The sequence below is a fragment of the Parambassis ranga genome, chromosome 7 (genome assembly GCF_900634625.1).
Source record: "Parambassis ranga chromosome 7, fParRan2.1, whole genome shotgun sequence".
NCBI lineage: Eukaryota > Metazoa > Chordata > Actinopteri > Ambassidae > Parambassis > Parambassis ranga.
In genome coordinates, this window is record NC_041028.1 from 5,789,750 (window position 1) to 5,804,004 (window position 14,255).

Genomic DNA, 14,255 nt, shown 5'->3' on the forward strand with positions numbered 1-14,255 from the left:
GTGCACTCCTACAACTTTCAGTTTAACTTAAGACCACAATGTCCTGTCTCTCCAGCCTGCAACAATGTGGGACTGCTAAATATAGGAAGCCAGAAAGGACAGTGCAGCCACTTCTGTTACTGTAACAAAGGGCAGTTTTAGATCTTATTATGTGTGAGACACCAAAATATCCTAAATTAATTGAAGTGCTGAAAAAGCAACAGGCATGTAATTATGTGGAGGCTATTATTTGAAAATGTATTCAGGCTTCTTCAGCATTTGTGATAATGAGAGTAAATTAATAAGGGACAAAAAAAACAACAAATACATGCAGGCATTCATTGATTTATAACACAAACCACTATTTTGTTATAGTTGTTTACTTTTGTATTATGTTTCCCATTTAACTTGAAATACAATGAAGTATGAACATCTTTTACAAATTATTGTATTTTTCCATTTATCCTCACTGTATTTAATTACCTAAATATTTATTTATGAATATAAATAAGCAGTCCATTATTATCAAAACGCACTAAAACCACTTCTGTAGCTTCTCTATTTATATTTTATTCTCTAAATATCATCCATATCTGTCATCCATATCTGGGCTGCATTTCATTCACTTCATTGTTAGATGTCATAATGTCTTGTGATGAATGTGTAATGTGATTCAGACTGTTGACTGCACAGACTGTTCCCTGTGCGTTTGGACATTGGATTGACAGACCAACCTGGATGTCTCTGGCTCTCTCATAGGACTGGTAGGCAATCTTTTCCTCCATGCTGGCCAGCTCCTGTTTAAGGTTGAGGATCTCATTCTGGTGAAGCTCAGTCAGGTCGTTCAGCTGTTCCTCCAAACGCTCACACCTGAACACACAAGCAAAGGAAAACACAAACACACACACGTGAGAGGCTGCGGTATAATTAGCTTAGACAAAGAAACACATGCAGGAGTTAGCAGAAACAGACTCTGAAGGCATCTGACCACATGGCACCTGACTGAACCGATGACTTGCCCTGACAAGATTAGGATATGCTTACTCATCTGCTGATCCAGCTGGCCAATCAGAGAGGGTGAGCAGTGTGACTCTGGCCAATGGGATGTGCTCAGCAGCAGGACAGAGCTCTATACTGCTATTTATTTTGCCAGGGACATATAAATGGATGGACAACATAGGACAGAACAGACATGAGACAGTTCCTGTTTGTTTAATGGGTAAAATTGAAATGATTTGCATAGGTCTTTAATTTGAATGATTTTTTACTGGTTTTTGATTAAATAAATATTAATTTACAACCACAGAACATTTCAGAAGCTTGAAGTTCTTGAATGTTTATACTGTACATAAAAACACGAGCGCACATTTTATATGTTTCTCATGCTTCGGATGGATTTAGTTCCCATGAAGCTGTTTAGCAACATTGTTGGTTTATAAATGATTAGTCCCCCATGAGCAGGCTGAAAAGACATTTTTAGTATTCTGCTATCTGCAGGCGATTATTTTAGTCTTAGACAACAAACAGCTCTGGACTTGGACATTTTAGGAAAAAAAATGTTCATGTATTTTTGACTGATGTAAGCTGCTCATTTTATCTCTGTGCTCTCTTTCTGAAAGACTGTAAAAGTCTGGTCATTTAAACAATTGAGGACACCTGTGCTCTGTATGGTGTCATTTGTGTAGTAAATGTCTAACAACAATGTACATCTCACATCATGTAAAAGTAGAAAAGTACTGGCACTAAAATTCTGTAAGAAGAAGCAGCTCATGTAAACTGTACATGTTAATGTAGCTTAACTACAGGTCAAGGTTTGGTTTTACCTCCTGTGTGCTAGCTGTGATAAAGAAGCTCTTTACAGTACAAGCAGGGCAGGTGCTTCCTGTGATAATATGTAAGACCGGTATGAATGATCAGAATGTGTTCATTATTATCTTTCTAAATATAGCAGCCCTTCCTGATTCCTGACCGCTCAAATTTTAGGGGATTTCTTGAAGTGCTTGGGGAATTTATCAGGCACACATTCTCGTATGTTCTCTTCATACCTGAAGCGCTCCTCCTGCAGTGCTTGCATAACAACAGTGTAGTCTCTCTGATAGTGGCTTTTCAGGCCATCCAGACTCTCCTCTAGCCTCGTCTGTCCTTCCCTCAACTCCTGCAACTCCTGCAGCAGCATGTCCAGGCTGGAGCTCTGGCTCCTCTCCAGTGTGTTTCCCTTGGAACTGGGGGGACCTCCAGGGGCCCCTGTAGTGCTGTTGGCCCCTGCAGAGCCTGACGTAGCGCTGGAGCAGTCGTCCTCACTACCATATTTGGGACTCGACTGAAGGTGATGCCCAGTGATGCCCAAAGAACGTCCACCGGCTCCTGTCAAAGCTTCTTCTACTGAGGGGTCGTCCAGAGAGTCTTTAAGAGATGGGATGTTGTCAGCACTGCCGAATTTATTGCGAATAAGCGAGTGGGTGACCTGAGAGAAACTGGAGAGGCCTCCCTTGACGCTGTCCACCACGCCTTCACTGAAGCCTGTCACTTTGGCTCCGACATCCTTTAGGCCCTGCTGCATGTCCCGCAGAACATCCTTGGGCTGGCGTGGGATACCGTTGTGCTCTACTTCCCGCAGCTTCCGGTGGTAGTGTTCTAGTTTCCTTTGCAGCTGCTGAATGGACTGTGATGACTTCTGGTTCTTCTTCTCGAAAACCTGATGACCACATAACCAGTTTTTAATCAGGGACTTCGCAATGATTCTTTCTACTTTAACATATCTATTGACCGCCCTCCTCTCCTCTAGAGACAAGCTCATCAAATAGGTTTAGCATTAATACACCGATTATGACATAATCTCACCAGCTAAACAGCCAAGCCGATTAGGCGCCTAGATATATCTTAGAAAGCATACACATCACTCGCCACTTTACCTGTTTGATGCGTGTGCTTTGCTGTTTGTCGGCATTGTTGGCCAGCTTGAGGTACTCTGCTACATTGTCATCCCTGGCCGTCTGCTCTATCTTAATCTGCTCTGTGAGCTTGAGGATTTTCTGTTGCAGTTGAGCGATAGCCTGCTTGGTACGCTGAGGGTCTGGGGTGCCATCCTCTCCGCCTGGGAATGAACTGTCTGCTCCACATGAAACAGCCAGTGGCGTTTGTCCCAGCCCGCTCACCTCCAGCCGGTCAATCTAACGTGACAAGAAGAGAAGAGAAACAGAGTAAGTTAAAGGTTAGAAGAGGAAATAAATGCTTTAAGAAGAAAACTAAAAGGGAGGGGGGAAAAGTGTGAGGTGTTAGTCATTTTGCTGACAGGTTAAAAACAGCGGCTTCTGCATTTGTGCAGCCTGTCACCAAGGAAAGAGGGCAAATCTAAGAGCCACTTGCGGTCAGTTTCGCTTAAAAGGAAGATGCAAAGTATTCAATTTTCCAACCAGCAGTTTACAAAGAAAAGAAAGTGGAGGGTTTAATCATTTTCAGTGCATGTGCACGAACGCATTGTTTCCAGGAGTGAATCCAGACCTTATCAAAAAATCCAATTGTCTTAGTTAAACAGGAAAACCAAAAAAGAGAATCAGCCTGATCCTTGTCTTGTTTGTTCAGGGTTTAATGACATAGCACAGGATATTAGAATTTAGTTAACAATGGTTTCACAAACATAAAGAATATAATGTTTAATTGGAATTTTTCCTGAATTTAGGAAAAAATTCAGATGATAAACTCTGCCTAAGGCAATGATGAATCTAGCACCTTTGAAAGCAGCCAGAGTGATTCATTTCCTCTGACACCTCAGGGGAAGAAAAACTTCCAATATAAAACCACTATTCTTCTCATCACCTGGGTAGCACAAAAAAAAATAAAATAAGCAGCTGAGCCTGACAGCACAAAGTGAGGGAACATAAATAAAGTCGGGTAACCTCGATGACAGGAGGGAGCCGGATGTGTTCAGGTTTTCCCCCCTCCCCACTCAAACCATCACCGTGTAAGAACGCAGGCTCACCTGCATTCTGACCTGCATGACTAACGGATGACAGACACCACTGACAACAACACAAACCGCAAAGCATCCGGCAGAAACTAAAACTTCCGATAAATATCTCTCTATCCTCAATGTTTAAAAGTACACAAAGAGTAAAACAACTTTTGTAACAACAGAACTTTGTGCCGCAAAACGTGCGTAAAAAGCGCCGCTCACCTTTCCATTCGTCAAGCGCAGAAACTGTTCCCAGTGCATTTTCCCCACGGTGAAGTAAAGCTGCGTTTTTTCATCTGTCCTTTAGTTAAAGGTCGATCGCTAAAATCCCACTTTTAAAATTCCTCTTCAGCGATTCACTTTAGTTTCGTTCAGGACGCTCCTGCCGCTTCAACCCGCTCAGCTTGTTGTGAAAGTTGAAGCGCACCTGAAACTCTGGACACTCGGAGTGCTCCGCCCCTCTCCCCTCCTCCTCCTACTCCTCCTCCTCCCCTCAGACCAGAGAGGTGACATCATCCTATCAGCTGCAGGGCACTCAGCTGTCAGTCATCTTCACGGAGAGCGCAACAGATTTTTTTCCTTCAAAAAGGAAAAAATTACCGAGGCTCTTAATCCACAGACATCTAAATACTACCACCTATAATAGTGGACATTTATTACAACTACCACGTGTACTAGATAATATTTCTGAATAAGTTTTAAGTGCTCTCACTTCAAACAATACATGAACACAGAAAACATAGAAAAGATCTGGACACTTCTTTTCCTATAATCTCCTATCTCATAATCATAACTAATCATTATTAACTATAAATACGAGTCTCTTATCTACTGAAAATCAATCCTAAACAACATCATACACTAGCTATACAAACATGCCAAAAACTATTCACATTATTTTGTAAAAAGGCTCTAAAAGATTAGAACTATGTGACCAAAAAGTGTGAATTGAAATCCTATAATTGATCTGAAGGAGAGGCCAGACAGGGAGTCTGAGCTGTGAGGTGAGAACAGCCTTTCTGTCTGCTGCCCTTCCAGCCAACAAGAGTGCAATACTAGAGGGCAAGAAAAACCAGTCAGACACCAAACACACCACACACACAAATATCGAATGTCACACTCTTGGCAAAACTACCAGGAAGCAATTCATTTAAAGCTTTTTAGGTGATGTAATTTTAAGGTCAGGTGGTTTTTGCACAGTGTTGATTTGGGAAAAACAACAAACTGAAAGACAGACATCCATGAGTCAATTTACCCAACAAATGCAGAGTACAGTAAGTCTAATCATTGTTAAAACCTCTTGACAGCCAGCCAAATGAATCAGGGAGCTAGAATAGCCCGCTGAGCAGGCTCAGAGTAAACTGAGAGGTGAGGTTTCAAAGCAGCACCTGGTCACTTCTCGGCTATAAACAAAATAGTATTTATAGTTTTATGAAGGCAGGCATGAATGAAGTGCCCCCCCATCACCCTTACTAAAATAAGGATGATTCAGTTTTCTCCTGTCTGAAAGATGACTAAGTTATCTGCATAATTAAATGTGTGCCCTCTTGCTCAAGATAAAGAGGGCAAAGGACAGGTAAGCTTAACACTTTGAACTCGAGTACCTTGCAATGTAGCACAGATAGAGGTTTTAGACAGGATGATAAGAAGGCTCAGTGACCTGCACACACTGGCACCACAGCAACGCCCTTTCATTGATCACAAAAATTCTGTCAGCTCAGTTATGCAAGCAAAGGTACCACTTAACAGCTGATCAGCCGGGTGGTATCAAAGGGTGTACCTTGAAGTTTACAACTCCATAGTCAACTCATTCATTCTCCATGACCGACAGCTGCATGGTTACGATCTGACACGTTACTGTGTCAGAGCAAAGCACATGGCTCTCTGAGCTAGATTACTGTAAGAAAGAAGCTGCCTGTACGATCACTGTCATCTCCAAATAGCTGAGTTTTTCTGTGACTAATCATGCATGTAATTAAAGATTCTGAGCTGAACGAGCAGGCTAATTTCCCAGGGTTGGGTTGACACAGCCAAACGTGTTTGAAGCCACAGGCACTACAGTCCGTGTAGCTTAATGAGGAAAGTTGTGTGTGTGTGTGTTTGTAATTGTATGGGGGGGGGGTCTCCATGATCCCACTCTGATTAGGCTTTATCAGTAAGAGAGAAAGACAAGACAGGCTTGTTCCTTGCCCTACAGCTCCTCACAAACAAGTGCAAACACAACCTTATAGGAGAGTTTTCTCACTCAAGCCGAGTTCCAAACTGAGTCCGCCTGCTGGTGGGCCCTGTTTGTGTAACAGCCTCTGATCCATGTAAAGCTGGTTAGATCCATGAAAGGGTAAGCCAGACTTTCTTTGGACCGACCGGAGCCCTGGAAAGAGCACAGCTAAACCTAAATGCTCAGACCTAAGTAATACATCTCACACAAACAGGCATTCAGAAAGCATTACCATGCTGATGTTGTTAGATATGCATCACACATAATTAGATACATGCAACAAGACCATCTTGTACTGCTACTACTTCTCCATCGCCACACAAGACACACATATGCCCCAAATTCCTGTCAGTTCAATGTAGGTCACAGAGCAGAAAATGGACTCATGCTGTCATAAGACCCTTCCTATTTTTATTTTATGTTTCAGTTCCGTTTTCTCATACCTTCAGACATAACACCCACTGCTGCGTTTACCTCTAAGTCATATTTACTAAGTTTGCTGTTTTCACAGACGACTCAGGTCACTTCAGGTTCAGTTAATGTCAAGATGTCCTGATGGACAGAGTGCAAATACACACAGTCTAAGGTTCTTGTCACACACTGACAATATCTACAGCCTAACCAGGTCAGGACAAGTGGAATTTGAACCGCACTTCCACCAGTGACTTCTGCTTGTTGGTTAAAGATGTATGAATTTTACATGTTTCAGGATGAAACAAAATTATCACAGTATTTGTTATGTCTTAGAGCCAAAGCTTATACAAGGGTGTTAAATACAGTATTTAGCGTAAACATGACAATCACAGTTGTGCTGTGATTGTTTTGGATATAAACATGCTGGTCTTATGATTTATATAACCATGCCTCTATGCTCTTCGCTCTCAAGGTTACGCTTTTTCCTTTTATATGTGCTGGTCAAAAGTGCGGTATGTGCTGGTCATACCTTGCATCTCTGATCAGCTTCCTGTAATGCCAGCTTGTATTTCTTGTGTAGAAGCGGCTTCATGTGCCAAGATGAAAGAGTGACACAAGGATACTGTAACTTCAGGAAAAGCGGAAACCACTAAAACTCCCTGATATATCACAGCATGTCAGGAAGTTCTAGTGGTCAAGGTGAGTCTTCAATTAAACTTGCACTCAAGAGTCAATTATCTTTGTGGGATGAAAATTTGGATGCATGGCAGTTAATCATTCTACAGCTGTCTACTCTCAGTTTATAACACCTGTATCTTCCTGACTCCATTACTCACTCTGCATAAACGCCAATCATTTCAGACTCCTGATTAGTTAATCTGATCTTTAACCCTGCTGTCTAGAGATCAGAAAGTGAACACTGTTGTCATAGCAACAATATGATCGTAACCAAATGATCGGTAGTTTGTGCTTCACAGATGCGGTAGAGGTGTAACAGAGTAGCGTAGACTTGCAGTTAAATGTTTGTGGGTTCACAAATTGTGTATCTGTCCTATATCTGACCCAAAACTATTTTCTGGTTCTCAGCTGGTTGGTTTGCACAGAAAACGACACAAAAGAGATGTTTTTGTTTTGTGTCCTTTAAAGAGATGTAATGTGGCAACAATGATCCCTATTCACTAGATTTAGAAAATTACACAACTCTAAGGGCACTCTTGAATTAGCACAAAGTTGCACTACTAATCACATACACATAACTGATGCCGGCCACTGCATCCCCTGAGGAATTCAGAGCGTGTGAGAAAAAAAGAGGGTAACACAGTAAACAACTGAGATTGAAAGTCTGGTAGAAAACAAAGTGGGAAAAAAACAGATGCTCTTCTATGGTTCTACCATCACAAAAGGACCAAAAGGATAATTCCAAGAGATTTTATGGCTTCGTAATTTCTGTAATTATACCTTTTATGGTTTCACACAATCCTTCTTTTAGCATTTGCAAAACAGCACGGCTCATGCCACACACTCAGGTGAGTAGACATAATATAAATTCCATATCAACACAAACATACATGTTAGAGACATGATACAGTCTCCTCAATAAAGTGAATTGAGGAAAAACTGATGGAAATGTGTGATGAAAACACATACACTACAAATATACAGGTAGAAACTCACGGTGGTAGGGGTAGGAAGTGGAGAGGTGTCAGGAGTTACCAGGTTGAGGATGACCTCCATGGCAGGAAGACGTGCAGCTTGAACTGGAATTTATTTTGGCCTGTCTATCTGTTTTCATGTCTCTGGTGAGACAGCAAGGGAAAAGGAGAGGATCCCAGCAAAGCACATCATTACTCAGGACATTACTCCCACACAAAGTCCACTGGACTCAAAGTCCACTAGACAGACTTTACTTGACAACAAGGAAGCACAGACTTGGAGGAATTATTGTTGGCTTGATTGAATATCCAGAATCCATAAAGCGCTCAGTCTCTTCAGCAATGAACCGTGCCTATTGATAGCTAGAGTGTGTCGTTCTGCTGGTTTAGAGGGCAGCCGCTTCTCAAAGCCCATGGCCACGCTTCAGTGCAAACACAAGCTCCGCAGGGTCAGAGAACCTATGCAACACACAAGCATGTGCTTCAGCAAGCACAACTCACACCAACAAAGTGCATCAGTGGAAGAAGCAGATCTCCTCTGGAGCAAACAGCCCAACGGATGCAATAGATGTACAGAGCACAGGTAGTTAATCGAATGAAGACTTGTGAGCTTAGTTGCAAGCAGGAAGAAAAGAAGGAAAAGTTTACTGTGAAGCTAAGTGTTCAAAGAGTCCATCGGCCATGAAATCCTCAGAGGGAGAAAAAAGGCAGAGACCCACAGAACGGATGTGAGGGGAGCGGGGGAGAAGACAGGAAAAAAAAAGAGCCCACCAGGAGCTGTCACTGAGAGGGAGACGAAGCGAGAGAGGCAGCAAAGGAGAGCGGGGTTGTGAGAAAGCTTCATGGAGGGAGGGGTGGCTTTTCTTCTGTAGGAGTTTCTAGGCCAGTTCAGCTCCAAAACAGTGGTTAGCTCAGGCAGAAAGAAAGGGAGAAAAATCTTCCACTCCCTGCTTTCAATTATCACACAGTTTGATTGTCGGAGGCAATCACTTTCCTGAGTGATCATGCTGGAATGAATCACCTTTAGCCGCCAGAGTTGGACCCAAAATTTCTTCTGACCAATTACACATAAGATTATAAAATCTTAATAAAATCTTGTTTTTTAAACATATACAATACAATATACATTTCGTATAACAGAAATGCACAGATGTAAAGCAGTTGACAGTTTTGGTTAAACCAAGAAAAGACTGAGATTACACAGATTAAACAGTCATATGATGATTATAAAGCTGCTATTCAGAACTATGCATATGTGTGTACACATGACTGTGGCCTGTAATTGTGTTACTGTATAACTTGACCATAAAACAGCACTGTGAGTAAGGGTACTATTCATAATGGAATTTTCAGTATTTTTTTATGCGTAAAATTATGTTTGGATAATATTTTCAGGTGGAACTAAAGCTTTCTACTAGAGTGACAAATACCTTTAAGCAGTCTGATCATCTTCCCCCCATCAATTCATATCTAAATACCTCTACAAACAAGAAAATCCTGGTGTTTTCAGCCATCACTTTCAACAATGTACAAACCAATTAGGATGAAAAAGCAAGGTGGGGGGAGAGAGGGTAAGGCAGGACAAGGGCTACTAAAGACTTGCAGAAACTGACAGGAGGGAGGGGGAGAAAATAGCATGAATACAGGCTTTAATGAGAGAGCAGGAGGAGTTAGGGGACCGGGAGAGAGAGAGAGAGAGAGAGGGGGTAGGATTTAGGGAAAAGGCTGCTTATATAAGAAAAGGCCCAACTTGCTCAGATGTAACTGTGACGTGTTTAGTTTGACCTCAGAACTTAATAAGACTTTTTCAAGTAGTAGCTAGTATCAAACTAGCAATTTACAAAATTACAAAATTAATTAAATGGTTTCAGCATAGCACTGTTGACATAAACAGAAAGTCCTTGTAGAACCGTGAGCTCCAACCATCATAAATGCCATTAAAACAGCCTAAACACTTTAAGATTGGAATACTGCAGCACTGTACAAAGATAACATCAAAAGCAGATGTGTCATAAGTTTAGTATATGTCAATACACATGTGCTAGTGCTACAAGTAATGCATACCAAAATATTTCTTCTTACAGGTGTCAATCCATAGTCACTTAGGGGAATCCCACAGTGGATCTTCTGACTACCAGCTCCTTTTCAGAGATGAGAAGATTACATGCATGTCATTCCAGCCAGAGTCAGAGTCTCTAAATGAGTACTACGTGGCCCTCAACATCTCCTGTCTGTCAAGGAACACTCAATCTCTAAGGATGACTCAACTTCTTTACACATTCTCCAGTGGCATAAATAACATACCCCAAATAGCAAAGCAGCTCCGCAATGACAAAACCACAGCAGGGGTGCATTCACATCCTTACAAGTGACACATGCTCAAAAAGAAATAAAGGAGACATCTTGGCCTCGGGGCAGTTTTACCTCATTAGTGCCCCAAAAATAGGAAAAAGAGCAGCTGTGGCTTACCTTACATTTCATTTACATGGGTAGAGATTTATGTTAACTGAGATTGTAACAGAAGAATAATATATTTCAACAATTAAATCCAATAAAGGACAGTTAAAGTGAACGTTCATTACTTTCATATTACTTCACAAAATGTATGATAGACTTGAATTAACTAAATTTATACAGAAATTTTAAAAGAATAGCAAACTGAATATCAAAAACTAAATTTAATTTTTTAAATTGAAATTTTATTTTTTGTGCTTATGCTTTCTTTTATCAATATAAATATATTCTCTATACATTTTGTAATCAAATGAAATGTTATAAAATGTATGTATGTCAGAGAATATCAACAATATTTGTGTAAACTGGGTCAGTAAAAGCATAGATGCTCCTGTTTAATCTCATTTGATAGGTTTAAAACAGGCAAGCAAGAAAATACAATGACCCAATGTTATGAATATATCACATCACAATACATCTCTGTCTTTCTTGCACAACTGCATTTTTTGCATGTGTTAAGGGGACATGACCTGCTTAAGTAGTGAAATACATATATCACCATATACGTGACTACTCCAGAGCAGTCTTACAACATTCATGCAACAAATTCCCATCTGAAGCACCAGTAACAGAATATACATTTTACATCTGGCAGATGATTTTTATCTAAAGTCATAAACTTTTCAATTTGAATGGACAATGCTCAGGCTGAAGATGTTATACCACCAGTGCACAGAGACATAATAATACATAATACTCATTGTCATTCGGCAAACAGAGCCTCATTCTGAACTCAAGCCAGGGCTGTGCTATGCAGCCAAACAGTTCTGGAAGGATCCAGAAGAGACATGGAGGAGACTGGTTCTGATGTAATTGGACTGGTTTGGAGGAAGGATAAGACTGAGTAAGTGTAACAAAGACACAAAGAGTAAAACAAACAATGTGATTATTAATCTGGTAGCACAACTGGAACAATGTTTTATAGTCAAATCGTTTTTATATCCCTAAGTGAGGAATTAACCAAAACTTAATTGTACTGTGCAAACACCATAGTCCTTGCCATGTGATTAGAAATTTTGATGGTTTGGGGGTGTGAGAGGTTACGTAAAGGCAGAAGAGCAAGAGCTTTGTCCACACGCACTGATGATAATTCAAGCCTAAAAGAGAAGACAACCATGACTTGGGGCTCTGGTCTTTTTGAACAATAATTACCCCCTCATAAAAAGAAGCCCCATTTCCATCTCTGCCTGTCCAGACCTCCTGAGTTTATGCCTCAGTATAATCAATGGCCCTATTAGCAGTTACATAAACTATTGGGCACTTTATACACAGGGGCCTTCATGACTGGCAAGGTCAGAGAGCGTGAAACATCTTAGTAGCCAAGTCCAAAACTGGCATCTACAAGAGCCAGACAGGAAGGAAAACAAATACAAACAACAACAACCCTGTGTGGAAACAGATAATTCAAAATAATTCACGTAACCTGACACTTACTTAATTTTTACTTCCAGTAGAGTGGGGCTGCTATATCAGACATTAGTATTTGTTTATACATGGACCAAAGAGTAAAAAGAAATTGCAGCATGGAAACATGATAGGTCACAGTCACATTCAGTGCCAGCCGGAGTCATAATAGATAATCTAGTCTGGTCTACAATCCCTTTCATCTGACTATTTTTTGTCTCTATCAAAGGTATGAGTGTGATTGTGCAGGTAATGATATGTGATATGTGTAAGCAGCAGTTCATGGGTGAAACAAAGTGTGCATGTCCACCGCAGCAGTGTGCATACGTGCAGGGACGCAACGTGTGTAAGTGAAGTGGGTACATAAAGAGACGTAATGTTTGTCTATTGGTGGTGGTTGGTATTTGTTGGCACTGCTTCTGTTTATACTCAGCCCATCCTGGTTACGCAACGTGGAAAACAGAAAGGGCACTGGCCCAAAAGTGCAGAGTTGGTCTGGTTGGATGCTACACAATACCCAGAGCACCATGAGGCGGCATGCAGGCCCAAACACACTGCCAGCCTATTCATAAAAGCAGGAAGATGAAGAATCTAGAACAAACAATCCAAGTTTTTTGGGCCTGGAAGATTGTTTGGTCTGGCTTCTCCTTACTTTTCTCACACTGCACACATCGTGACCCTGTGTTGACCTTAGCACTACCCCAACTAGTTGGATGGTCAGGGTCTGAGTACTGGTTCATTCCAGTGTGAATTAGGCCAATAGAAAGCAGTGCATTTCATAAGAGCAGGACAGATAATGAGGAGTGACATTTGGCTAATAGGGAGTTCTCATCATTGTTGTACAGCTGTTATCTAATCTTAAGTGGAAACAATGGAGAGAGCCTGACTTCTACAAAGCGTGCATGCTTTTTTTCCTGTTTGATCTGTGTCACTAACAACACACTGGTTCTTTAGGCTGAAATGGAGCTTTTTCACAACAAACATTTGATTTGACACATCAGAGAAGAACAGGTTTCAGCATAGCACTGTTGACATAAACAGAAAGTCCTTGTAGAACCGTGAGCTCCAACCAATATAAATGCCATTAAAACAGCCTAAACACTTTAAGATTGAAATACTGCAGCACTGTACAAAGATAGCATCAAAAGCAGATGTGTCATAGGCACAATTATCAATATATTACCTACACCTGTGCTTCAATTTCTTTAAATTATACTTGTATCCGGTTTAATAAATAATATATATCTTAAAATATATCTTTAGAGATCCAAACCAAACCAATAAACAAGAAAACATCAGATAACAACCACCTAAAATATCCAACTGCAGTCAATAGGAGTTTCATGACTAGGATATAAGTTTTCACCACCAGGGGGAGGTAAAACATAAAGGAGACGTGTGTCATCTCCCATGTGTGCAATTGTCTGTTTCTGCTTGTCTAGCATTTCCTTACAGGTTTACTGTCAATAACCCATTGTATTGTTTTGTTTTGTTGTTTGTTTTAATTTTTTTATTGCATTGTTCTTCTATCACTTATCCCACTGAGAGACACAGCACAAAAAGCCATATAAAGGCACACAGGTGCCCAGCTAAACAGGAAGATTTGTAAAGAAAAATACAAATGACAAAAATGAAAGAAAATAATGACAAAAAAAGTAAAAGGGACTGTGGGAGCTAAAGGTGGCTAATGTGTGATAATCCGATGTGTGTTTTTATCAGTGTGCTACAAATGCCTAAGTGAGAGTTTAAATAAATTATCTTGTTCAAACAGCAACTTCACTGTCACTTAAACAAGGTCATTTTAAAGCATTGAGACATGTCTGACAGGCAAACAGTGAGAAAAGGGAAGACTCCTTGGGTTCCTAATGACAGACATACATGAGAATGAGAAACATTCTGGACATTGAAGAGAAAAATATGATGACATTTCTCTAGAGGTTGTGATCAGATTTGAATTGTCTGTGCATGTGTGTTCTAAGTGGGTCAGTGGAGCAGAGCTGAGCTCAGCGATCTATAGTCTCATCCATAATTCATCAGAGTCACACAAATGATATAAACTGAGCAGGGAGTGGCAGGGATCATATCATGGGCTGTCTGAGTCTGTCTGTTTTCTTCAGACTCT

The 14,255-nt window shown here is 40.8% G+C and overlaps 1 protein-coding gene across 9 annotated transcripts in view; it reads right to left on the reverse strand.

Annotated features, from left to right (window-relative positions):
* Positions 1 to 14,255, reverse strand: part of tmcc1a (transmembrane and coiled-coil domain family 1a) — a 34,379-nt gene that overhangs the window by 2,551 nt on the left and 17,573 nt on the right. For 7 of the 9 annotated variants that reach the window (XM_028409106.1, XM_028409101.1, XM_028409100.1 and 4 more), the window contains 3 exons: positions 2,892 to 3,149; positions 2,025 to 2,674; positions 714 to 849 (listed from right to left, as the gene is read on the reverse strand). In XM_028409106.1, the coding sequence (XP_028264907.1) occupies positions 714 to 849; positions 2,025 to 2,674; positions 2,892 to 3,149 (1,044 nt within the window). Of the gene's footprint in view, positions 1 to 713; positions 850 to 2,024; positions 2,675 to 2,891; positions 3,150 to 4,153; positions 4,364 to 8,237; positions 8,674 to 14,255 lie in introns of those variants that run through there. The other 2 variants (XM_028409103.1, XM_028409104.1) reach the window with 2 other exon arrangements.